Source organism: Aspergillus tanneri (assembly GCF_003426965.1).
Source record: "Aspergillus tanneri strain NIH1004 chromosome Unknown AapTan_3_pilon_pilon_pilon, whole genome shotgun sequence".
Classification (NCBI taxonomy): domain Eukaryota; kingdom Fungi; phylum Ascomycota; class Eurotiomycetes; order Eurotiales; family Aspergillaceae; genus Aspergillus; species Aspergillus tanneri.
In genome coordinates, this window is record NW_022984630.1 from 3899382 (window position 1) to 3924107 (window position 24726).

Here is a 24726-nt window from a genome sequence, read left to right on the forward strand (position 1 = left end):
TCACTCAGAAGACAAACAAGTACCAATTTACCTTCACCAGGGATTAATACAGAGTTTCTACCGGGTACTTGCAGAGTACTAAACACGGAGTACTTACAGTACTTCCTAGTAGTATTAAGTACCTGCACAAATGCCACAAAAGTAACCAGATGTGGAGCAAGGGGTAGCCACTGGAAATTTATTGGACGGGGGCCATGCGGGTTCCTGACACTAGTGCTTAGAGGATCTTGGTGTCCCTCTGTGCCTGGTTTTGCGTCTCAGGGGAATCCGGCCGCCTGACAGATATCCCCCAAATTTCCGCCTCTCTAGGTCTGTATACCTAACCCATTATTATGTACGGAGTATATTCCCTAACCAGATGCAATAACTGGAATATAACACCTCAATAAATCTCCAGTATTGGATTATTTGATTTCTTTATAGTAATGGATCTAAGTCCATATTACCAACAACGATGCTTTACTTTAAGTGGCTACGGCGTAGTACGTACTCCGTATTGCTGAAGGATTGCCTATCTACCTTATTAATATAGCTTCCAAATATAATTATCTACTGGATCCTGATACAGGAACCCATGCTCCCCTACCTACCTGGTAGATATGTACAGTCCAACACTGACCACTGCCATCACCTTATAAACTACTTCAGTAAATAAGGTAGGTAGGTATGAGGGAGCTACACTTGTGGATTAATAGGACTCCCTAGATAATGCAGGGTAAAGGTAGGTACGTTCCGTGCTCCCAACCTGGGTGGAGACCTCTGAGAGGGCTTGCGAATTCTCCCCACACTTGTTTAAAACAAAACAGCCCGTCATCTAGACCGCTAAATAGCTTACCTCTTGGTAGTGTAAGGTTGTTAACTAGTTAGATTCTAGTACTCCATTACTAAATTTCCTTCTCTCCCTTTCCCTTTCTCATTCCGTCCTTCTTGTCCCTTCTTTTTTGTCCCATCACCCCAACTCCATTCATTTTGGTTTTGTTTTGTTTCCCTTTTTGATTTCCTTCCTAGGTTGCACCTCATCTGTGGGAATATCACACACTATCATTCTTATTATTTATATATATATTTTTTATTTCACCCTCCTTTTCTTACAATCCGGCCTAGAGGCTGCCATTCATTAGGAGAACCCCGGTTCTTGTCCATTCATTTATTTTTAAGAACCTTGCGATTCTACCTTCTGCTACTTTATGGGTAAATCTCATCAATTCGTATCTAACTGATACCGTCTTCAAGTCCCTTGTTCTCCTTATTAAGAAATATACGGCTGCCTGTCTTAATGGTCTTCAAGTATCAACATTCAGGGGTCTTGCTGTCGTTAATTTTCAACTCCATAAGCATATCCAGGATATATCCTCTCTGAACTGGTTGATTTCTCCTAGGCTGTCTATAATCGGTAGTGAAAGACTGGGACGGCCATGTACGATCACCATCAGTATTCGCCTCAACACGGCATTCATCTGATGGCGCGTCGACCAGACATTGTTCCCCGTCACCGACAACCATATCTTTTTGGCTCTGAAGCCCCCACGCTTGTGAAAAGGGAACCTGTGCCAACCACAGAATCTGATAGTTCGAGTACCAACACCTGTGGAGCTGGCCACCAGAAATGTGAAAAGCCCACTAGTACAACAACAACCACTACCCTGCCTGTTGTTCTGGGAGCAGTGTAAGTTACACGATCGGTTGACTTTTCACTGATTTCGCGGCTCCTTGATCAAAATATTAAACAATATTCCTAACCATTTACCAGAGTTCCCATTGTATGTGCGATACTGGTTCTCATTTATCTACATCGGCGCAATGTGAAAAAGCTTCGGAATGAAGATGCCAATGACAAGCATAAGTCCCTCGATTTCGGACTGGATATGGAGCCTACCGCTAGCGGAAAATCGATGCGGCCTACCGAAAAAGTAGAGGGGAGCTATAATCACGCCAAGGGAGTTTCTCTAGATATCGGCCCAAGTCCTTACTTACTTCCGCCTGGTCTGCAGAGCTCTAAAGAGTCTATCCATTCTCTGTCAAGGTCTATTGGTGGAGCTGACGATAAATACCGTTCCGCTATTTCGTACATGCCAGGAGACAATGCCCCCCTTCGATTGCACCAAAAGGCTTTCCAAGACGATGCATCGAGTTTCACGGGCTCCACTAACAGAGCTGGCCTGTGTGATGACATGAACCAGGGATTGCTGCGAAATGCTCAGAGGATGTCCCGGTCTTCTCCCCCATTATACGAAACCCCCCCAGCTGAGCACTTTGTCCAGAGCACACTTCCATACAACAAAGATGACACTGGGTTCCAGCTGAATCTTCCAAGAAGTCCCAGTCCTGTTCTAATACCCAGCGCTCCTACAAGCAATGGGAAAATACCGACAGCAAACAGTGTCAGCCAAGCTACCATCGCCATTGAGGAAAACGAAGACTCGTCGGGGCCGGGTGCTGTCCACGGCAGTCTGTTTCCAAATATGCAAAGTAATCTTGCAGATCACAATACCGGGCCAAGAAATTTTGACGTTGCACCCAAGCATATCCCAAGCCCCCCAGCACAAGAATCCCAGCACACTACATCTACACTAGATGCCACTCCGTCCAAAACCACATCAATTCCGAAGCCCATAATCTCCCCTCTGGCGAATGAATTCAAGGACGAAAAGGAATTGCCTGTGATACCGGCTGTGAATATTCACACTGTAGATGGTACGCCAACTCATGCTAATGGTTGTGACCGTTCAGCTGCCCCTACTGCACCCCCTGAGGAACCGTCACAGTCCCAAAGTTTGAAGGTTGATCCGCGCCGAAGCACTCGCCGGATGACACTTGGTCTACGTCCTTTGCCTCCTGAGGATCCATCAGACAACCCAGAACAGCGCGCCAACCGCATCCGATCGTTCTACAAAGAATATTTCGATGAAAACAAGACAGGGAGGGAAACGTACTATGAAGACTACGGAGCTGAATTTTACCAATACGATAGCTATACATATGGCCCTATGACTGGAGGGTACGATGCAATTCCTGCACCATTTGCTGAGCCTGTGAACCGCCGTGCTATGACTCCACCCCCGCGCCCGCCTCCACGATTCCAAGGAGCCAGACATATGACATCAGGTTCGGTCAGCAGTTTTAGTGATCGTCTCTACTCCCCAGGCCCGCGTGCATTCTCTTCCGCTTCCGGCCGAATGACGGGTCCTCTAGCACCACGTAAACCAGCGCCTCCTCCAGCACCACTTCAAGTCCTGCCTACTCCCCACATGCTAAATGATGACTCTATCATGGCTTCTATTGATTGGGCACCTGGGAAAACGTTCAAGGATCAGAGAGATGGTCGGCCAGAGACTCCCCTAGGTGGCTTGCGACCTTTCAGTCCAACCATGCGAGCCCACACCCCTCTTGCCTCTGCTTTTAGCGAACTATCAATTATTCCAAGCCCGTAAGTGTCGGAATCAGATGAGATTGACTGAACAAAACAAACTCACAGCGTTTCTAGGCATTCGTTACGTAAGTCAGGGACATACGACAATTTGGACTTCGCTCCCCCACCTCGCTTCAAAAATACTGAGACTGCGAGTGATTCCGGTAGCATTCACAGCAATCGGACTGGAATTTCAACCACGCATTTGCACAACATTCGTACTGGCGCCTACCGTGTCAGTCGTCTACCCCCGGAAACAGTAGGTACGAAGGACGACCTAGTATCCAATCTTCGCCCAACATGGGATTTGCGGCAGTAGATATATTAAATATGTTTCTAAGCCTTAATTTCCGATGTAATGATTGATTTTCATTATTTTGAGGCGCATGATGCCAGTTCACGATCAGTCACTCACTTGTCATATTTATATGTTGGCACTCCTTTTCTTTGAGTAAAGTGGGCTGGGCCAAGTGTACATATATACAACGGGCTGGCTCTTTGTTTACCCTCTTGATACCTTGCCTTCTAGCGGCTATGTTACTATAACTTACATTTTCAACCCGTTGTCCATACCAAACAGTTAGGTATACTAACTAGAGGACAGCCATCATTCTTAAGCTGATTAGGGCACTGATATGTTATTCCCCATTCCTTAGGCTTTTATTTTTGCATATAATAATATTTAGTAGCATTTCAAAAGGGTGAGATACTTATTGCTTTCTTAGTAAGTTCCTGGCCAAAATATTGCACTTATATTGATAGATACCGAATATTATAGCTACAAACTATACACACGCTAGGTCGTCGCGCAAGAGAGATATGAGTGTGGGCCATGAATGCAGTAAAATCTATGAACCAATTTTTAAATTATCTGACAGATTCAAAACATTGAGCTAGACACTAATAACTATGGTACGTCTACATACAAACTAAAGTGGGGAGAAAGGATCGGTAAATATATTATCTCATATTGTACTTACATCAAAGAAGACTTAAGGTTGCCATGTTGTCAGCGCCTATGCAGTCTACCTACATACACGCTGCAATCATGATCTTTGGATCTCAGTTGGATTATGGGTCAGTTCCAAGCAAAGCCTTTCTTTTTCAAAATTGCTGTTTGAAGCCAAGTGGGATAGACGTAGACTTAGTACCGAAGTACACTTGCTCCGCCAAGGTGTCCGGATTATTATGAAATAATATTTCTAGATGGACTATATCTAGTACATTTATATACCTTCTAGATACTTGGAACTGTTATTTATTAGGATTTTTCTTCTCTAATTTGTGTCGGTCGTACACAGTAGATAGGTATTACCTAGATATGTAGATATAATGTGCTCTACACCTCCAATTGTTACAATTGATCTATAATAGGTCAGGCATAGAGATTGCATTCCACTACTCCATAGTATTATACAGGAGGCTGAATATTAGGTACTACTAGTACTATTATGTGGAGCAAACTATCTTTAGACTATGCTTAGTAGTAGCCTTTCTCTAAGTGAAAAATACAGTGTACTCTTAATTACTTCAGAAAAGGGCTGCTGGTAGTTTGTTCAGGTATTATTAATAGTACTAAGACAGTAAGTATACTTAAGTTATAAATATGGTACCTAGTTACTCCGTACTGCTTGTAGTGCTACTAAGCGCTACTCTGTAGGTAGTCTATAGTACTCCGTATAAGTTCCATTTTTAGTATCAGCCACACTATAATAAGAGAATTATTAAATCTATTAGATACATATGTACCCTGTAGGTACCGATATCCATACTTATATTATACTATAAACATTGTACGATATATAGATACTCTGTACCTAGGCATATATTAGCTGCATCCATGGTACTGTACCCAGCCTACCTAGTAACCTATGTATGTACCTAAGATAGTTCTAAGTTACTTCTAAGTGCTCAGTACAGTGACTGTACAAGTACATAAAGAAGCCCCACCTGGGGAACTAATCATACTACTCCGTACTTAGGTATGTAAATACAGTACTAGCCTATTTTTAAATACAGTATGTACAGATACAGGACTGTACTATGATACTCCGATCGCATACATAACTTAATGAAGTTGAGTTCTAGCTAAAAATATTCATTTGCTTGAATGTGTATAAAGGTTGTGTGTAGATAATTTAAAAGGTTCTGATAGAAAAAGGATAAATAGACGTGATAATCAGAAATTGATGCCTACGACCTGAAGCGCAATAGTTAGGTAATAATACATACTCCAAAATACACTACCTAGGTATTAGTTGCGTTCATACCATAGCACATACATACATGTACTGTATCAGGTACCTACTCAGTATGTATGGAGTACAGAGTAGTATGAGTACCTGGGCCCGGCCGCTTGCAGTGTGTTTCTGTCCTCCATCTCCACTCTCGCTTCCTTCTCACTTCCTCTCTTCTCTGGACTCATTCATTCTCTTCAATTCATATTTTCGGGGTCGCGTTTCAGCCTCTATACAGCGCCCTCTATCATCCCATGGCATATATTTTGAATTTGGTAAGTCGCATACTAATCTCTGCGTTGCATTGATTGTGACTTTTGTTGCTTGTTGCTCTCTTCCCCCTGACCATCCACAGGCAGATCTTCAGCACAGTTATTCCCTTCTACGCGACTACAATTCCATCCTCTAGTGGGATGCTTCCAGTACCCTGGTCTATGCGCGCGCAGTTTCCACCATAATTGATTTCGTTCTGTCGATTTTTCAAAGGTTGAGTCGTCTGACTCTTGTTTGCTTGCTCGTTTGATCGCTCGTTTGATCTACAACGCACCAGATTGCCTAGTTTCGCTCTATCTCTACGGAGATCTTGTCTCCATTGCGGTAACGGGTATTTAATATAGTATATCCTACTGTTTACTCAAGCAGAGTCATTGCCCGTGGGTAGACGCGAGCGGCCAGTTAATTCTCCACAATGTCGTCAGGTACATCGTCAGGTACGGTCGATATGCCATTGATGCCTTCATCCGCATATATTCCCTTCTTTACCAACAACTAAATATTTTTTTAGTAGCAGTACCGTTGCCTTCAACAAATAGCAACGATAACACCACGCCGACTCAGGCGGAGACATCATCCCCTCCTGCACCAGAAACGTCCACGACCTCCGAGCCGACAACCTCATCCGCCTCCTCGACCTCGTCAACTTCGTCAACTTCGTCTACTTCCTCATCGAAATCCACAACTAGCCCGCCGCGGTCGACAACGACGAGCGATACCTCTAGCAAATCATCTACTACAACAGCAGCTTCTACCACTAGCACGGCTGAGACTTCCACCACCTCTCCGGTCGTTACTTCGATAATCACGCAGTCACCCACCGACGGAACCACAGGACCACGCACTCTCACTATCACATCAACTGCCACGTCTTCAACCCTCTCCACCGAGGATTCGGCTGGTTCTTTGTCCGCCACGAGTGGATCGTCAGTCACAGCATCTGCTACCAGTGCTGCCGGAAGTTCAGAAAATAGCTCTGGACTTTCAGCTGGTGGTAGGATAGCAGTTGCTGTCGTTGTACCGGTTGTTTCTGTGGCTCTAATTATCCTTGCAGCATTATACTTTTGGAGGAAATGGAAAGCAAAGAAGGTGGCAGAAGAAGAACGGCGGAAGGAGGTAGAAGAGTACGGATTCAATCCTAACAATGATCCGGCTCTGCCTCCTGTCATGGGCGGCAGTGCCTTCGAGTCCAAGGACGATACTTCGGGATACAGGGGCTGGGGAGCCACTTCGGCTGGCCGTAAAGCATCAACCAATTTGTCCAGTAGTGCAGGGGTTGGGTTGGCAATGTCTGAAGCTGGAAGTGCACCTGGTTATCAACATGCTGCTACCCCGAGTGATGGCACGATTCAATATTCTGAAGGACATGCAGCGGCCGAGACTGAACCAATTGGTGTTTTAGGTGCTGCTCCTGCGGCGGCAGTGAACAATCGAAACACAGATATTCATCGTGGTCCATCTAATGCTTCGTCCGCATATTCTGCCGCAAACCGGTCGGAAGCCTCTGATGAAAGTCATATGTCTGCTACTCATCCTACAGCACCTTTCTACGGTGACAATCCGTATTACAATGACATGCAACAACAGTACGGAGCCTACGGTGATAGTCCTTACAGCGGGAATCAACCTGTGATTCGCGATGTTCAAGCAAGACGTAATACACGCATTGAGAGTCCTGCCGTGTTTCCCAGGCAAGGGAATGCAGGCATTGCGCAGAATTTTTAAGTGATGGGAGGACTTCTCTATTCCATATATATCTATGCACCGTGCTTGAGAGGTTGGCGCAAGAAACAATTGATTCCCCCTACAAGCTAGGCGCAAGAGAGTTCCAATGGGAAATGCCCTTTCTCTCTAGCAGCCTAGCTGGCTTGATACATACCAATGAATATCTGTGAATCTTGGTCCAGCACAAAATCTTGTGTATGACCCATTGTCATTCTAATTTACTACTCTTGTATTCATTTCTCTGTTACCGTCTTTTTCTTTTTTGTATATCTTCGCTGTTCTGTTTCACTTATTCCGGCCTCCGCTTACCCTTCTTGAGTAGAGTGGAAAGACCTATATTTTTGCTATTTCATCAAAGCTTTTCGTGCTCTGTTCTGCATTTTTCAGTATATATCCTGTATCAGCTTTTTTTTTTTTTTTTTTTTCTCTCGGTGTCAACCTGATCTTTGCATATCCTTTTGTTCTCTTCTCATTTCCTTTCCTTCCCTTGCCTTTCCTTTCTCTTCACTTCCGTTCTCTTCACTTCCGTTCTCTTCTCTTCATTTCTCTTCTCTTCATTTCTCTTCTCTTCATTTCTCTTCATCACCATTACCTTTTTTTTCCCTGAACACTTTGATTTATTTTCTTGGGTCTGGATATCTTTCAGTTCAAGAGTATGTTACTCGCATTCTAACTGTCTATACTTGTATGCTATGTTTGGCGGTAGCCGCCGCCTAGTTTATGCTAAATTAAGATGATTGAATACATGCATCGATAGTCCCGATTCTAGCCATTATTCCTCAGTGATTATCAGTGTCTCTCTTGAAATAAGCTGATTATTAACAATTCCAGCCTCCATGGCTAGACCTACAAAAGGTTTAAACTGTACATATAGAGTAGTGAAAGCCAGCTCCTATATACTGGTTAGGTGTTAAGATGTGCACTTCCTACTCTTTGGTACCTATGTAGTATAGAAGGAGGTGCGAATGTACGGAGTCGTAATATCACGACAAGGGAAAACGTGGGTGGATGGCAGCCGATGATTGGCCCCAAGCCAGCTAAATCATGGAAGCTCTCCACTCACCTTTGTTCAATTCAACCTAGTCGTCTCTGCTATACCCTGTTGGCTTAAATTCCAATACTTAAAATTATTGCTCCCCTCGTCCAACGCTATCTGATTGCCCTATGAGTAATAATTAACTGAAAGCCCTCCTCGTTCTTTATTTGCATCAGCCTCCATCCACTATATACCCGCATTTCGGACAGAGTGCCCCGCACCTCTCAAACCTTCAAAACAATCGCAGTGCCTACAACCAACTCCAACTTATTAATACCTTGCCAAAGTACCGATTTGTGGCTATCGATAAGGACATATTTCCGTTGCAAATGTTCAGCTTCTTCTCTTGTCCCTTCCTGACTCTCTGAGGCGGCCCGTGGCTTCATCAACTACACGCAGCCCCACTGGGCATTGCTACCTAGTGCCTATTGCTTCTTAAACACTTCTGGAGGAGTATACTACAAAATATAACCTCTCTTTGTCTACTTGACTCCTACCATTCTGCCCCACTTAAGGCCACTTCGTTCCCTACTCTATACCACTGTTTGAATTACTTCCCCTTTCCGTGCTGTCGAGCTCAGGGAGGGGTAATCATTTCTACTTCATCAAGTACCCACTCTTCTCCTTTCTCATAATTCTGTTTGCGATTTTACTATTGCAGTGTCCTCTAGGTAGCTGCAACAGATTCTGTCCTTGCCGAAACCTCAACTCTTTCCCTCGACTGTACACGAGAGTGCAAGGGGTGTCTTGGCTTTCTACGAAAGTTAGTCAATATGTAGGTGTATTTCCACCTCAGTCTGTTGGTATAACACTCAGTGCTGAAGAGCTGTCTGTCGTAGCCAATGGTCCATAGTTCTGTCGTCTCACGTTTTTTGTCATACTCAGTCGCTGATTGTGGTGCCCATAGGAAGTTCGGCAAGCAAATCCAGCGTAGACAACTCGATCTCCCCGAATATGCCGCGAGTTTTGTAAACTACAAGGCTTTGAAGAAGGTCCGCTCACCAAATCCCCGACGATCTTCTCGTTCCCTTATATTAGCTAACAGCAAAATATGACAGCTTATCAAACAATTAAGTGCAACACCAACAATTCCAGCGCAGACCAGTGTTGGTGTAGACGAAGATGTGCCGGAAACACAAGTTGCGCTTCGCGCAAATAAGGAGGTGTTTTTCTTCAGACTTGTATGGCGCTCCTAAGCCCTTTCGTCGATACAGTATTAATTTTACGAATAGGAACGCGAAATAGAGAAAGTGAACACATTTTACCTACAGAAAGAAGCGGAGGTCTGCTTTGGCCCAGTTCCAGCACCCTTTTTTTTTTTTTTTCCATATAAGCTGATGACCAGCTACAGTTTTCGTTACGATTGAAAACGTTGATCGATAAGAAGAGAGTCATCCAGTCGCGGGCAGTGACTAGTTCCAAAGCACCGGCAAACTTCGTTACTCTGTTTGAAGGGTTCCAGCAATTCGACGGTGACCTGAATAAGTTACAAGTGAGCTTTACGTCCATTGGCTTCGCTCAAGTTCCTAATCGTTTGTTTTTGTTTGTCCAAAGCAATTCGTCGAGATCAATGAGACTGCTATGTCTAAAATCCTTAAGAAGGTTTGTCAAGACGGTGTATTTCATGAGTTGTATTCAGAATAGCTAACGGTGCAGTTAGTGGGATAAAACCTCAAAGGTCCGAAGCCTCCACAACCCTACGCGTGATAGACTTTTTACTGTCAGTCATGAGTATGCTTACCTTTTTTTTTTTTTTTTTTTGCAATTAGTCTCGTATGAAGGAACTATATCTCCACAGAGCTGTCGAGGTACAGCCGTGTTTCAATCGTGACGTTTTGCGTGACCTGTCAGACCGAGCCACAACGGCACGCCTAGAGCTTGAAGCATGGGCGGAGGGTGAAAATATTCATTTTGATACTGCTCGACCGGCAGACCGGCCCATGGCTGTTCAGAGCTTTGGGCCCGATGAGGAAGATCTTGATCTTCAAATACTGCAATCTGCAACTGCGGGAAACCTCCAAACTCTTCGTGAGTGGACTGAAAAGTTACACGTATCTCCCGATGCTAGGGATCGTGCCACGCGTACTTTTCTTGCTGCCATTAATGAGTTTTCAGACGATGTACTTGCAGTTCTTGTTGATAGCGGCTTAGTTGACATGTATGCAGAAGACGACATCAATGAGCGCAATTGCCTACACGAGGCGGCTATCTCAGGCCGAAACTTTGTTTTCAGCGCTGGCCTTGCAGCAGGTGTGGACGTCTCTAGATCTGATGTCTACGGCAGAATTCCTTTACATTATGCTTGTATTCATGGTCGTGTGAAGATGGTGCAAGAGCTCCTAACAGCCGGCCCTCATACTGTTGACATGATGGATCACGATAATTTCACTCCGCTGGTCCACAGCATTGTGAAAGACCAGTTAGCATGCGCTGAGCAACTTTTGTACAACAATGCTCGCATCGACCCAGCGTCAGAATCAGACCACATTCCACTGAATTTAGCATGTCAACATGGATCGCTTGCAATAGTAAAAATGCTTCTTGAGAGAAACGCCCAATTACTGCCAGACGCAGAGGGCCTTTATCCTCAACATATGGTGGCACGTGCTTCACAATCCCCCCAGTTACTTCTAACACTGAAGCAACATGGAGCCGATCTCAACCAACGTGACAAGTTGTACCAGTGGACTCCACTCTTCCACGCCGCTAGTGAAGGCTGTGTTGGCTGTCTACGCACTCTTCTAGAGCTTGGTGTTGATGCTGATGTGATCGACGAGAAAGGTCTTGCCGCCATGTACTACGCTGCTTGGGAAGGGAATTTGGAGTGTATGCTCCTCCTTTGGTCCCATCGTACTGACTCTCGGCCCCCACATAAGCCACTCGATCTTCTAGATGGCTTAATATTACAAGAACCAGGTTCTAACTTTGACTCTCACATGAACGACTCGGCTGTGCTGGATACCTTCGAGACAGCTGATGGGATTCCTGATCTATCCTTGCCACCGCCCATTATACCATTAAGGCGCTATGGCCACAATTTCTTGGACAAGAAAGTTTTCATCCAGGTTTTTTTTGACCCAGGTAACTCGGGCTCGGTTTCATTTGACCAAGCAGGTCGCCACCCTGCTGCTCGATTAACTATTTCCTCCAAACTTTCGGACTTAATCCCACGCACCATGATGCTCCCAATCCAGGAAGATTCGCGCCTAATATCATTTCAGGTGGACAATTTGGAGACATTTTCTGTTGATTTCGAGATCTTCCCTACGTTTGGTTCGAAAGTCATTGCAAAGACTGTTGCTCTGCCGGCCGTCTTCAAAGCCGAAGATTCTAGCACTGGGTCGTGCTGTTTACCGCTCTTCGATCCGAGGCTGCGGTCAATCGGCCAGCTACGTTTTGGATTTCAGGTTATCAAACCGTACCATGGCGATCCTTTGGAGATTACCCACTTTGCCACGTACTGGAAGGCGACAAGTGCTAGTGACTCGGAACACAATGGCCTAGTAACAGGGTCGAGCTTATCGGGAGACCATATACAGCTTTTTGTACAACTCACCAGAGACAAGATCCCCATACTTCATCCTAGGTTTACAATAGAGTACCATGGGATTGAAGTCCCTGTCTGCCATCTTACCTACACTCAGTTCCAAGCCATTGGCCTTGAGACTGGCATCGATCGGCTCGAAGTACTGCAATTTTTACAATCTCATGCTGCTTATGATTTGGCACGAACCCATAGGCTGCTGGCGGGCTCGTTCCTTTCTCTAAAGGAGGTTTTCCGGAACCTCCCCATCGGAGTTAACGTCAATCTTTCTATCCTCTACCCTTCTACTGCTGACGCGGAGGTATTGAATATGACATCCCTGCCAGACGTTAACACCTTCGCAGATGCCATTCTTACAGAAGTTTTCGATCATGCCCGCGTTGCTCGCGAGCAGAACCCAGACTTCATGCGTTCCGTGGTGCTAACCTCCTATAATCCGAATGTCTGCATTGCTTTGAACTGGAAACAACCAAACTGTGAGCCCTCTGCATTGACCCAGAAAAAGGTTTACGCTACGTCTTGCTAATATGACCTCTTTGAAGACCCTGTACTCCTTTGCAACGACCTCGGCCAAATTCGGGACCTAGCTCGCGACGTCGGTTCATTGCCAGACATTAATAGCAGTGGCCGTGCATCGATGTCCATTAAAGAGTCAGCACGGATAGCGCAGGGCAACAATTTCATGGGTCTGATATGCCGGTCTAGTCTGCTGGTGCGTGCATTCATTCTCCCTACTCCCGTTCGTATTACATTGTACTATATGAACAATAGACTTGTAAGTAAATTACTAACACAAGGTTCTCTTGGGATATTACAGAACGTTGTGCCAGCGCTTGTAGAGACAATCAAGGAGCTTGGCCTTGTACTAGTAGCAGACACTTCTGACGAAGTTGAACCACCGACGCAAAAGGAGCTTTCAACAAACGCAAATACTATGGGTGTCGCTGACTGGGCATATCGGATGCCTGATGGCGTGAACGTGTTATGAAGGCCAATGGCATTCTCAGGTTTAATGATATGATTGATATGTAATGCTCATATGCTCATATTCTGCTTCTCACATCATCGCCCTCATTTGCCATCTCTCATATATATAAGCAGGTTACATGAGAAAACAATAGACTTTTGCAACAATAGTATCTCCCTCGCCATTAGCAACCCCTAGCTGTAGTAAAATCCAACTCTCATCTATCCTATATGTTTATTGGCCATCGCTCACTTTATTATGATGTTGTAGTCCCGTATGTGGATCCGATGGCTGCTACTTATTTCATGCGTATCAGTTGATGATTTTGCTGTGACAAGCGTGGAGAGAAGTACATGAAAAAATGTAAGATAAGGTGCTCTAGAGTTTAGATCTAATACTAATTTACAATAAAGTTAAGAGTCAAGGTGGCTTAGCATCTCCAAGCCGCCGTAATAAAAGAATGTTGACACCCTTCGGAACATGCGTTCGTCGATCTAGTAGGAGGGTTGGGACATACGTAGACCACAATGCCTACATGCCCTTTGGCCTGCCCTTGACAATGTCCCAGCCCCACTGTCTCAAGACTTTGACAACTTTTGGAGTAATTGCTGCTGTCAAGGGGACCCGAACAAAGATTAAGCTCTTATGGATAGCATAGGCAAGAGCAACCTGAGTCCATAGGCCTAAAATTATATCGTAGTTAGCCACATTCCCTTCTGAATGGAAACTGAAGAGGTTGGGACATACTTGCTTCGCCCTGGGCTTTGACCTGGGGCTCCTCAACCGATGGTTCCCTGTGTTGACCGCTCAAAACCTCGGTAGTCATATTCTCGGTTTTCGACTCGGTTTCCTGGGCCATTTGCGCACGAGGCCAGACACCACCAACTGTGTCCTTAACGAACTCCAAAGCCACATGTTCGTAATGACCAATCCGCTCCACGCCCAGGAGACGAACAGCAACAAAGCAGAGCGGAAAGTCCAATGCTGACAAAAGCAGATACACCCACAATGCAGACCACCCATACTCACGAGAAAGCGTTTTAAGCCGCTGTGAAAGTGAACCCGACTGCTCTGGATGAGATGAATTATTGTACTTTGCCCGAGATGAATTAAAAAATCGTCGAAATACAGCGGGTTGTTGAGGGCGGGAAATGTTAGGGATAGCGTTTTCTCCAAGCCACAAGCGACCAGAAAATGAACGGCCTTGGAGGCAATATGTAGTTTTTGAGGGAAGGGAAAATGCACGGCGAAAAGTTGTCGGCTTCAATGGACAGGACGAAATGGAAAATTTTGTCTTGGTCATTGGTAAAGACGATATATATTGAGCCAGGGAGGAAGATTTGGCTTTCCACCGCGATACCAATGTGTGCCGTGGTAACATGATTATTTCACCACTATGTAGAGGCTCTATTCTGTTATTGTTCTTGTTGTAGTAGTAGCGGAAGCAGTTTCGTTTCTTTTCTTAGTATGTCCGAGGCTCGTGGTGGATCATAGTATTATAATCGAAGAACAGTTCTAACCAATATACCTCCAAAAATTAAAAATGAACAACAAAAGAAATTCGGATGTTTCCTGTGAGAAATGTGACATATGTTGCAAATTATCGTGTTGAAAATAAGAAACTCGATGTTCGGCAAGCCGGCAAGCCGTATGTTTGTTGTACCTTAAAACGTTTTGTTGCTTCGACACTTGAGTTGCTTCGACAATATATACCTACACCGCCTTCTGTTTATAGTATATTTATTCTCCGCAGTGAAATCTCGGGCTGCGAAGAAATGGCCGCTCCCTCAATTGAATTGCACACAGGCCTATCAAACAAATAACTCGCCTACTATGCCACCCCGCCTACTGGGAAAGCTCAATCGGCCTTTCCTATCGAACTATATCCTCCAGCTGGTGGTACAGAGCAACACCCTCTTTCGAACATTTGGCATACGATCAGTAAGCCCTCCTAAGACATCCCGGTTCAATGTCGGACCTGATCTACCCGTGCTTCAGTCGACTCCCACGGCAGCACTGGAACGAAAAGCAAATACACTGCCCTTACGAACTGGGGTTATCGCTATAAAAAGAGGAATGACTGCTGTATATGATGCGGAAACTGGAAAACGGACCCCTTGTACCGTCCTGCAGCTGGACCGAGTCGAAGTCACCTCATGCAAAACGCGTCAAAAACATGGTTATTTCGCTGTGCAGCTGGGTTCTGGCTGGAAATATCCCAGTAACATTCCTAAATCCCTTCTTGGACATTTTTCCGCCAACGGGGTCTCGCCCAAAAGGCACGTGTACGAGTTCCGGGTTAAGGATGAGAGTGGCCTCCTGCCCGTGGGTCAAACGATCAATGCAGACTGGTTTCGGGAAGGCCAGTACGTTGATGCGCGATCTAATTCTAAAGGCAAGGGGTTCGCCGGTGTCATGAAGAGACACGGGTTTGGTGGTCAAGATCGCAGCCACGGTGTTAGTTTAACGCACCGCTCTCTTGGTTCCGCAGGTCCTAGCCAGGGCGGTGGTTCCAGGGTTTATCCAGGGAAAAAAATGGCAGGAAATATGGGAAATGAGCAAAATACAGTGCAAAATTTGAAGATACTCAAGGTTGATCAGGAAAATGGAATTGTTGTTGTTAACGGTAAGCAACGTTCCTATGTCTAAATATCTGGGAGATTGATAAGATACTGACAACTAAATTTCATAAGGCTCTGTCAGTGGTCCTAAAGGCTGCGTTGTCAGGATACAGGATGCTATCAAGAAACCTTGGCCCGAAACTGCTCCCAAATCTGAATAGAAAGCCTATTGATTGGACTTTCTTTCCACCTGAAAATGTACTATTACAATTCGTTGATTTTAGAGCGGCGCCTGTATATGATACATACATGATATCCCTTTTACTCCGCTTTTTTGTTATATTTTCTGAAGTTTCTTTCACGGGTTTATCGTAAAAAGTGCCCTTCCCGTATCTTACACATCGACTAAAGACGAGATAGAAAAAGGTGCAAAAAGCAAAACAAAAAAAAAAAAAAAAAAAAAGGACTGAAACGCCAAATTAGATACAAAATTAGCGGCAACTTTTATGATATACATAGTAAATCTCGAAGCACTGTACAATGAAATTTACTGCCACGGAACTTTCAACCACATGGCAGCCCATTGATCAATGGCTTTGATGGAACGGGTCATTGCCTTTATCGAGTAATTGGATAACAGTTCCATCCTCCGTTTCTAGACTCCATTCTTCGGTGTGAAACTAAGCATTCAGAGAGCGCGTTAGCTGTCCGATTTCCAAAATAACAGTGTATTAAAAGACGGGTTATTGCGTCAGTGAGAATTTAGGAATTTACTAACGTAGCTCATTCGGTTCGGTCTAATGCTTCTGAACTTCATTTTGCCTTGAGATTTTGTCCCTTTTACCCAAAAGGAGATGTCGATACGTCCATGTAGCTGATTCATTTCACCACTGATCCACGGTATTTTTTGAGCAAAATATATCTCATCGCCTAGGATCTCCCGGGCGCGTGGCGATGTACGAAGGGCGTAAAGAGTGCTACTGACCACGCTCGAAGACGACTTCTGGTAGTTGAAAATCCCCAACATCGCAGCACCCACAACAACGGCAAATATGGGCAGCGTTCGCATCCATCGTCGGTCTGTATTCACAGCTGGCAGTTCTCGGTCTGCTCGTCTCTCCATTAGAGGACCTGAATTAGAGCGCGGGGCCGGGATCAAGGTGCGACGAGTGAGAGTCTGCCCCCGGTAGTTGGGCAGTCGCAAGGTCCCAATACGCCTAAGCATAGCTTGCAGTGCCATCTTTAAAGCAGCCACACTAAATGTCTCTATATCTATCTGCGTTCCTATGCCGGACGTCAAGGAAATAGAATGTAAAAGAAAACCGTTTTCAGATGTGACCGAGGTCAGCCTGGCAGAAAGATAGAGCTGTGTCTATTCAATTTGTGTCCAATTCTAATTCTAGTGCTGCGAAAGGAAGTTGTCAAACAAGGCAAACTGCTATCAATATCATCCAGCTGTAGCACAAAACTTCCGGTGGCGTTTCTCTCCCTTCTTTTCCTCGAATTAGCGAGTCAGTCATAGCCAATTTACTCGATTTCACATAAGTTCTAGGATGACTGCGAGACTGCGCAGGATATTCCGGTACCCCGATGATTCGGACGGCGGGGAACATACGCGCGAGGAGCTTGATGAACAGGGTTTGTCTATCGACCGCGTTAAGACACATTAAGCCACCGCATTTTACTTACGCATTTGCAGAGCAAGAGATGGTGGTCAGGCAATTAAAGTTACAGAATGATCGACGGGATTCCGAATTCCGTGTAACAATTTCTTTCCAATTTGAAGGTTTCCCTGCTGAACGTTGACATGCAGATCTTCTTAACTGCCATCCCAATGTTCGCGGCCATCGTTCTCGCTCTGTTGATGGTCTCGGCATCTTTAAGTTTTCAAGAGCGGTTCTTTTCGTTTCTCGGCGTTTTGTCCTTGATTGCAACGTCCTGCACAATGAAATATTCCCCACTACCTCACCCAGAGCAAAGGGATCGGCAATCGATATCAAATTCCCGCCTAACAGCAGCTGGAATAAAATTGCTTTTCCCCATAAATATTGCAATATGCGGTTTGCTAATGTTCACATATGCTATAAGTCCTCGTATAGAATCTGCGTTATACGCGCAACGGGTTATATATCTACTTCCAGGAGGTGCGTGTATACTTTCTTACCCATCCTTAAAATATAGGAATAGAGGTTGAGGAATTCAAAATTTTTAGCAATGTTTACGAGTATTGTGTTTGCGCGGAATGCCATGGCTACCGTGGATTTGAAGCAACTCGAGGATCTTCGATATGGATACAAAGGAGCCTAGACAGACTACTAATAACAATATTGTGTACATTACACAGGTCCTGAACCCTCAACTCCCTACCCTCCACAAGCAGAACAAAAGAAAAGCATAACGCTATTTATTATATTATGTTGCTTTAAAGAATGAGGCCTATGGATTTCATATATTCAAAATTATTTAAGGCATATGTATTAATACTACCTAAGTAAACCTTAAAAACCTCAGACTAGCTGACTTGACGTCAGCGCGTGCACATTAATCCAAGTCATATGAGCAGTCCCAAACCAATACATTCTGGGGATTGTATTCTCGCCTCTACGCGGCTACTTGATATTTGTCTGTGGTTCTTTTGTAGCGTTGCCATAGCTATCAATGGCCGAAATAGTCCAGCGTATTTGAAAATGACCCATCAAAGTGTTCCAACGCAGGGTCGACCGGAATCTCTCCATGGTCTGTCGAGAAACCTGTTGCCTGGCACCCTTCTAATTGAGTTTGATCTGTGGACGGGGTGGCCATTAAAGGTAGCTCTTCTAATTGAATACAATGTTCCGTCAGCAGATTGCGATTTTTTGCTTCCGCCTCTTTCTGGTGCTTCATCAATCGACCGATCTCATCATCGCCTGCTTTCTTTAGCCATCTGATATTCGACTGTCTAAAATCAATCAAGCTCTCCACGCTACGGGGGTCCGCTATCTTTCTCGTGTCGTGGCCAAGCAATGTGCACGTTGGCTCAAACGGACGCATCGTAGGGTCTCGACGACAAGCAGCACAGCTGCACCTCTTCTCACATTTCGGGCATCTCCACTTTTCCACCTCCATGGTATCCAGGGGTAGGATATTGAACGCTCTGAACAAGCTGCCGTAGCAGTAATTCACGTCACAGTAAGAGCAAGAAGCGAGCTTCCACATTGGCTCCATGTACCTGCAAATATGGCACCGGCCTTTTTCTTCGCTGGCTCTGATCTTTCTCCGCTTCCGGATAGGGGTCATACTCTCTGAGTCGCTGGTCTTGTTCTCTATCTCACTGGCAAAAGGCTTAGATATATCCACCCATGGACGCCTTTTCAGCTGTGCCTGACATATTTCAGCAAGACTTCTTCTGCCTAGTTCTTTTCTTATTTGCCAAGGTTTTGGAGATAGGCTGTCATCACCGTCACTGAACGCTGAGATCTGCTGCCTCCATTTTTCATGCTTTTCTGTTAGTTCTGTCCAAGAAAATTGCTCAACCCATTTCAACCTAGATCGACAAGCACAACTCCTACCCATAATGTAACATTCCATGCAGACATCGTATGTATCATCTTCATCACCGATACACCATGGGCAGGTAAGGAACCTATTAAATACGTTGCTTCGGCAATACGAGCAGGTAATATTGCTGTCAAAAGGGACATATTCAACTTCCATCTCTTGAGAGGTGTCATCCGCAAAGCTCTCGGAGATTAATATTTGCGTATACAACGAAAAGAGCTTTTTGAAGTCCTCCAGTAGCAACTGGATTCGAAAATCTCGCATATTGATTTCATTGCCTCTAGAGAGTAGGCCAGAGTAGTGTTTAAGCGAGTAAAAAATTATGGCCTTGTTCTTGTATTGCTCGTCTCGACAGACCATTCTGGCACGTGGAAGTGCTTCGTCAAGAGCTAACTTCAATGTATCCGCAGTGGTACGATTCCACGCTACCTTCATTGTTCTTGTGCCACGATTCCATACCTGGTGCGCCGCTAGAGGGGGAATAAGAATTAAATCGCCGGGCCTTTGTTCAACAACATATGTTTTAAAGGGTGCCATTTTCCAAGCGTTAATCTGGGCGAAATGGTCCTCAATATCGATGTCATGCCCTAGAGTAGACATCCAGTACTCAGAGACGACATGACGATCCTTGCTTTCAGTCATAAACCAAAGCGAGGAGCCAGGCTTTGTCCGACCCTTTCCATATTTGGTTGAGCCGTCCGATGCTTCAACCATAATGTTCTGACCCAGGCTGGCACACATCTCTTGATGAGCTGGCGTATAGGTTCCTTCATGGCCAATGTAACACATCAAATTCTCTGCGCGCATGCTTGGCGGAAGGCAACTCATAAGATCCCCAGCTCTATTCAGTAGGAGCTCTGTATTCGAATAAGCTTCTCTACGGCTTGACAACGAGCCAGTCTTTGCCCCCATATCCTGAGAAGCCCCCAATGACTTATTGAGATAAAAGAGAAAGGGTGGTATGACTTCTCGCAGATCATCATGCCATTCCTTGGGGCAATCGATGTCCTTCAAATATATTCGCTGTCTATGGGGCTCCTTGTAGTTGTATCGGTTCCACTGGTCAGTAAGCATCGGCATGTTTTTCAGATAGTGTGGAATTGTTAGTTGAAGGTCGGTCTTAGTAGTCAAATTTCGAGCAGTTTCCGCTTTTTAGGATAAAAGTTCAACGTCAGATATCAAAAACACACAAAATACATGACACAGTCACTCACTTTTATTTTGGAACTGCTCTCTTAACCACTTCTCAGAGAAAATAGAGCTATTCAGCCGCTTAGAGCCAACTTCCCGCTTCTGATCATTGAATCCTCCAACAACTAGAGGTAGTCCCCTCAAAACTACGTGGAGGTGCACCAGTCTTTCAAAGCTTTCGACTCCATGCTCGTCAATGGAATCACAAGGAATTCGAGCCACATACTCGAAGTTTGGTGTCGATTCCACTAGTGCCGGGATGTTTATTTCAGGAGATATTGGCTGAAAAGCTGCTCGAGGGCGTTGGGTAGGCATTCCGACAGACAAAAAGGGGCGTCGACGTAGTTAGCATCCAGGTACAGGTGTAAAGGTGACTTATGCGGCCCAACATGTAATACTGAGGAAATTAACGAAAGAGCATATTTTCAGTTTGCCCTTATTTATAGAGGTGGAGGGTATGGGAATTCCAAAGTATTTGAACCAAACCACACTTAGCTCACAATAGTGAATGAAATAAACAAACGCGGACATTAACTAACTGCACCTCCTAGGAGCCTTAAATAATCAAACTTTCAGACGTGACTTAATTTAACATTCTTAGGATATTGGAGACACTTGTCTGCGAGCATATTAATAAGAGACCGTAAGAATAGGATAATAGGAGCCTGTTTGAAATAGCCACAAGCTTGAGGCGCAGAAGGATGGAAGTTCTGTTGAAGCTGTTAAGCATGTGGGTCACAGCGAAAAGCTCCCACCTATCCTCCGGTGTAACCAGGAAATCTCGCAAATGTTGAGGACCATCATCCGCTAACATCCTCTTATAGGGCTTAGCCTATAGAAGGTTATTGGTCACTTATACTTCAAGTTATTACTGTATTGATCTTCCAAGTTCAGGCAGGCTATGGGTCTCTAAGCAACCGGCCAAGTCCTTGAGAATCGGTTTTGCGAAAGGGAGGGTCAAACAGCCACGCTACGCTCAAATTCATTAGTACTCCTCCTACAAAATGAGCGCTGCAGAATTCCTAGTGCCTCGCCGCGCACTATCACGCAGGTTTTTGGGAGCAGGATCGAAGTCAACATCAGCACAGTTCTATTCCTACCCTCGTCTGGCGACGTGCAGTTTTCCTAGAGTTAGAGCTACACCGCGAATAAAATGTCAGTCAGCTGCCTGCAATAGTATACTACTCGAAAGACGCTTCTTACATGACTCATCTTCGCCATGTACAAACAAGTCATTCAATATAGTCAAACCGAATCCGATCCGGTACTCTCCACCTAAAAAGGGACTCATCTCGTTGCTTCCTCAGTCATGGATACCGTTTGCTGAACTAATACGCCTCGATAAGCCCACCGGTACATACTATCTTTTTTTCCCTTGCGCATTCTCAACACTCTTAGCGGCACCAATGGCATCTTCCACTGAGCCTTTGCAAATTGTCGGGACTGTCGCTTTGTTTTTCACCGGTGCATTGATCATGAGAGGCGCTGGATGCACAATAAATGACATATGGGACAGGAACCTGGATCCACACGTCGAACGCACAAAATTCCGGCCAATCGCGAGGGGGGCAATATCGCCGCAGAAGGCTGTGGTGTTTACTGGGGTTCAGCTGATAGCTGGACTGGGCGTCCTTCTTCAATTTCCGTCTCAGTGTCTCTGGTACGGCATTCCAAGCTTACTTCTAGTCACGAGTTACCCTCTTGCCAAACGTGTCACATATTATCCACAAGCTATCTTAGGCCTCACCTTTTCGTGGGGTGCAATAATGGGATTCCCGGCGTTAGGCGTGGATCTTCTTGGCAGCCTTGATGCATTGGAGGCTGCCACTGCTCTATATTCCAGCTGCGTTGCATGGACGGTGCTGTACGATATGATATATGCCCACATGGACATAAAAGACGACGCGGCGGCGGGAATTAAGTCAATTGCTCTTCGTCATAAGCACAACACCAAGTCTGTTCTCTCTGCCCTGGCGCTTGTTCAAGTTACATTACTTGCCGCGGCAGGCAGTGCAGCTGGTGCAGGTCCCATTTTCTTTCTCGGCAGTTGTGGTAGTGCGGCCCTTTCTTTGGGTGTTATGATTTGGAGAGTGGAATTGAAAACTGTCCAGAGCTGTTGGTGGTGGTTCAAGAATGGCTGTTTGCTCACAGGCGGGGGTATCACCTTGGGAATGTTCCTCGATTATTTGGCGCAAAGAGCCGGCTGGTACGAGAAGGGTAGAAATTCAAAGACCTCTGGTGCTTCCTAAGATGACAATTCTAGATTGAATTGATCTTCTCTCAACCATTATTGCTAGCATTAGTGCTATCTAAACTGAGGTGATGTTCTACAGCTATGACTATGTCTTTCCAGTCCATCATAGCACCATTTCCATTATCACCGCAGGCAAGGGTCTTTTCCACTGGGTACAGAACAGTAACCCAACCCTCCTTATTTGAATCGCTCAGGCCCCATTCGTCATGCAGAATTGTAAGCTGTTTTTGGGTAATTGGATGATTCCACATTGCAGTGTTCATAGCAGGAGCTAGGAAAATAATGGGCTTGGACTGTCTGAAAGTCGAATCCACTGCCCCAGTTGTATCCCAGGCTCGAATAACAGAAAGGAGAAGATTATCGGCAATACCCATTGTCATTTTAGCCATTGTGTTGGCTGAGAGAGGAGCGACAAGTAGTAGGTGCGCCCACTTTCTCAGCTCGATGTGTAGAATTGGCTCACCACGAGTCCATGGGTTCTTCCACTCGTCGTCATTTTGATACACAGCGTCCACACCTGGGATTTGCAAAATACTCTTGAGGAAAGGCTGCTCATAACTCTGTCCCCTTAGGAATCTTTCCGCTGAACCTGTGACAATAATGCGAATAGATACATTTCGGTGGCGACCAAGCGCTTCTGCGATATTGGGAAGCTTTATAACAGCAACTGACCCGCTTGCCGCTAGAAGGATATGAGTCTTGTTATCCTGCCAATACTGTTCGGCAGAGAAGGGAACAGGCTCAAGGTTCATTGGCGTAAAATTATCAGTTAACGTCAATTGTCTATCAGGCTGGCATGGACGAAATAAATGTCCTGTTTTTCAATGAAGCTAGCTAGATAGTAAAAGAGATTGTAAAGTCCTTTGTAGCATACAGTTCTCGACAGCGCTACCTAGTGTTAAACGATAGTAAGTAGTATTTGAGTCTGTGGATCATTCTTCCAACTAGCCACATTAGGAAGCGGACAATATTTGCCACTACATAGTTAACGTAACCAGTAGCTTAAGTCGGCCACGGAGGAATCGGCCACCTCTGTATTGCATATAAAATGGCAGTTTGTAACACCTTAGTATCCCAACAACGACATATCAATAGGGGCTAAAATCTATATTTTAGACTAATATTATAGTATCTATACAGATACTAAGTCTAGGACCTTGTAATATTTCTGGTTCTCTATATTACAAAGGGAGGGCTTTTAAGTACAGTTGTATTTGGATTATATAACACTGTAGTATAACTAGGCTAGAAAAAATTAAAAAAGTTTCCAAATAAAATACATTGTAGTTACATTCCATGTTGATTATATAATATAGAGAACTTAACTAATATTACCAGTGCATATATAATATTTAGTTGAGATATTGAGGTCCTAGAAAGTGCTATTTTATATGCAATACAAAGGTGGCCGACCCCTCTCCGTGGCCGACTAGCTTACCAGTTGCGACTAAAACACTGCAATGTTATGTAACTATGGAGTGCTCTACAACTAACTAGTCAGTTACCTTGGATTATTCTTTTTATTCTTGATTTATCTTGACCATCTCCTATGTCTAAGTTGTCTAATGCACAATCAATACAAGAATGGAATAGAATCGTCTCTATACAGAACTTTTTATAGCTTTTGTGGTTTTTATATTTTTTATAGTTTTTGATTAAAAATTCTCTAGCATACCATCTGTTACAAACTCTCCATTATTGTTTTCTTTTATTTTGCACTCTGAAGTTTCACCCTCTTCCTTGGGAAGATTAGTAATTTTATTTCTAGTGCACAATAGATTGGTGCATCAATTATTGAATTTTTAAGCATTCGGAGTGAAGTTTTCTGTTTCCTAGAGAGCTGATATTAATAAATAACTTCTTTAGAAGCCTTCAGCTTGTTCAGGGACTCACACAACACCTGAGAAGCAATAAGTATGTCAACTAAAATAAAACAGTAGTAAAGCTAATTAAAACCTTGTTTTAGGCCCTAAATAGTGTAGTGGAGGAACT

At 44.6% G+C, this 24726-nt stretch overlaps 9 protein-coding genes across 9 annotated transcripts; 5 read left to right on the forward strand and 4 right to left on the reverse strand.

Moving 5' to 3' along the window:
• Positions 1-1460: 1460 nt before the first annotated feature.
• ATNIH1004_005114 (uncharacterized protein) lies at positions 1461-3728 on the forward strand (the record flags this gene model as incomplete). The annotated part of the gene is made up of 3 exons (XM_033569774.1): positions 1461-1666; positions 1751-3427; positions 3485-3728. The coding sequence occupies 3 exons, from the start codon at positions 1461-1463 to the stop codon at positions 3726-3728; spliced, it is 2127 nt and encodes a 708-aa protein (XP_033428580.1).
• A 2606-nt stretch (positions 3729-6334) lies between these two features.
• ATNIH1004_005115 (uncharacterized protein) lies at positions 6335-7644 on the forward strand (the record flags this gene model as incomplete). Its single annotated transcript, XM_033569775.1, has 2 exons — positions 6335-6356; positions 6434-7644. 2 exons carry the CDS (start codon positions 6335-6337, stop codon positions 7642-7644), a joined length of 1233 nt encoding a protein of 410 aa, XP_033428581.1.
• Positions 7645-9522: 1878 nt separating this feature from the next.
• Positions 9523-13212, forward strand: phoC (putative cyclin dependent kinase inhibitor Pho81; the record flags this gene model as incomplete). Its single annotated transcript, XM_033569776.1, has 10 exons — positions 9523-9672; positions 9739-9861; positions 9913-9963; positions 10032-10172; positions 10235-10282; positions 10341-10411; positions 10479-11506; positions 11597-12700; positions 12767-12999; positions 13042-13212. 10 exons carry the CDS (start codon positions 9523-9525, stop codon positions 13210-13212), a joined length of 3120 nt encoding a protein of 1039 aa, XP_033428582.1.
• A 510-nt stretch (positions 13213-13722) lies between these two features.
• On the reverse strand, positions 13723-14572 carry ATNIH1004_005117 (uncharacterized protein; the record flags this gene model as incomplete). The annotated part of the gene is made up of 2 exons (XM_033569777.1): positions 13723-13874; positions 13939-14572. 2 exons carry the CDS (start codon positions 14570-14572, stop codon positions 13723-13725), a joined length of 786 nt encoding a protein of 261 aa, XP_033428583.1.
• Positions 14573-15024: 452 nt separating this feature from the next.
• On the forward strand, positions 15025-15973 carry MRPL9 (mitochondrial 54S ribosomal protein uL3m; the record flags this gene model as incomplete). The annotated part of the gene is made up of 2 exons (XM_033569778.1): positions 15025-15817; positions 15885-15973. 2 exons carry the CDS (start codon positions 15025-15027, stop codon positions 15971-15973), a joined length of 882 nt encoding a protein of 293 aa, XP_033428584.1.
• Positions 15974-16339: 366 nt separating this feature from the next.
• On the reverse strand, positions 16340-17445 carry ATNIH1004_005119 (cytochrome c oxidase assembly factor 1 family protein; the record flags this gene model as incomplete). Its single annotated transcript, XM_033569779.1, has 3 exons — positions 16340-16432; positions 16531-17036; positions 17442-17445. 3 exons carry the CDS (start codon positions 17443-17445, stop codon positions 16340-16342), a joined length of 603 nt encoding a protein of 200 aa, XP_033428585.1.
• A 962-nt stretch (positions 17446-18407) lies between these two features.
• On the reverse strand, positions 18408-20795 carry ATNIH1004_005120 (putative JmjC domain protein; the record flags this gene model as incomplete). Its single annotated transcript, XM_033569780.1, has 4 exons — positions 18408-18894; positions 18961-19054; positions 19301-20437; positions 20504-20795. The coding sequence occupies 4 exons, from the start codon at positions 20793-20795 to the stop codon at positions 18408-18410; spliced, it is 2010 nt and encodes a 669-aa protein (XP_033428586.1).
• Positions 20796-21886: 1091 nt separating this feature from the next.
• COQ2 (putative para-hydroxybenzoate-polyprenyltransferase Coq2) lies at positions 21887-22729 on the forward strand (the record flags this gene model as incomplete). Its single annotated transcript, XM_033569781.1, has 1 exon — positions 21887-22729. The coding sequence occupies one exon, from the start codon at positions 21887-21889 to the stop codon at positions 22727-22729; it is 843 nt and encodes a 280-aa protein (XP_033428587.1).
• A 31-nt stretch (positions 22730-22760) lies between these two features.
• Positions 22761-23486, reverse strand: ATNIH1004_005122 (putative flavoprotein; the record flags this gene model as incomplete). The annotated part of the gene is made up of 1 exon (XM_033569782.1): positions 22761-23486. The coding sequence occupies one exon, from the start codon at positions 23484-23486 to the stop codon at positions 22761-22763; it is 726 nt and encodes a 241-aa protein (XP_033428588.1).
• Positions 23487-24726: the final 1240 nt, after the last annotated feature.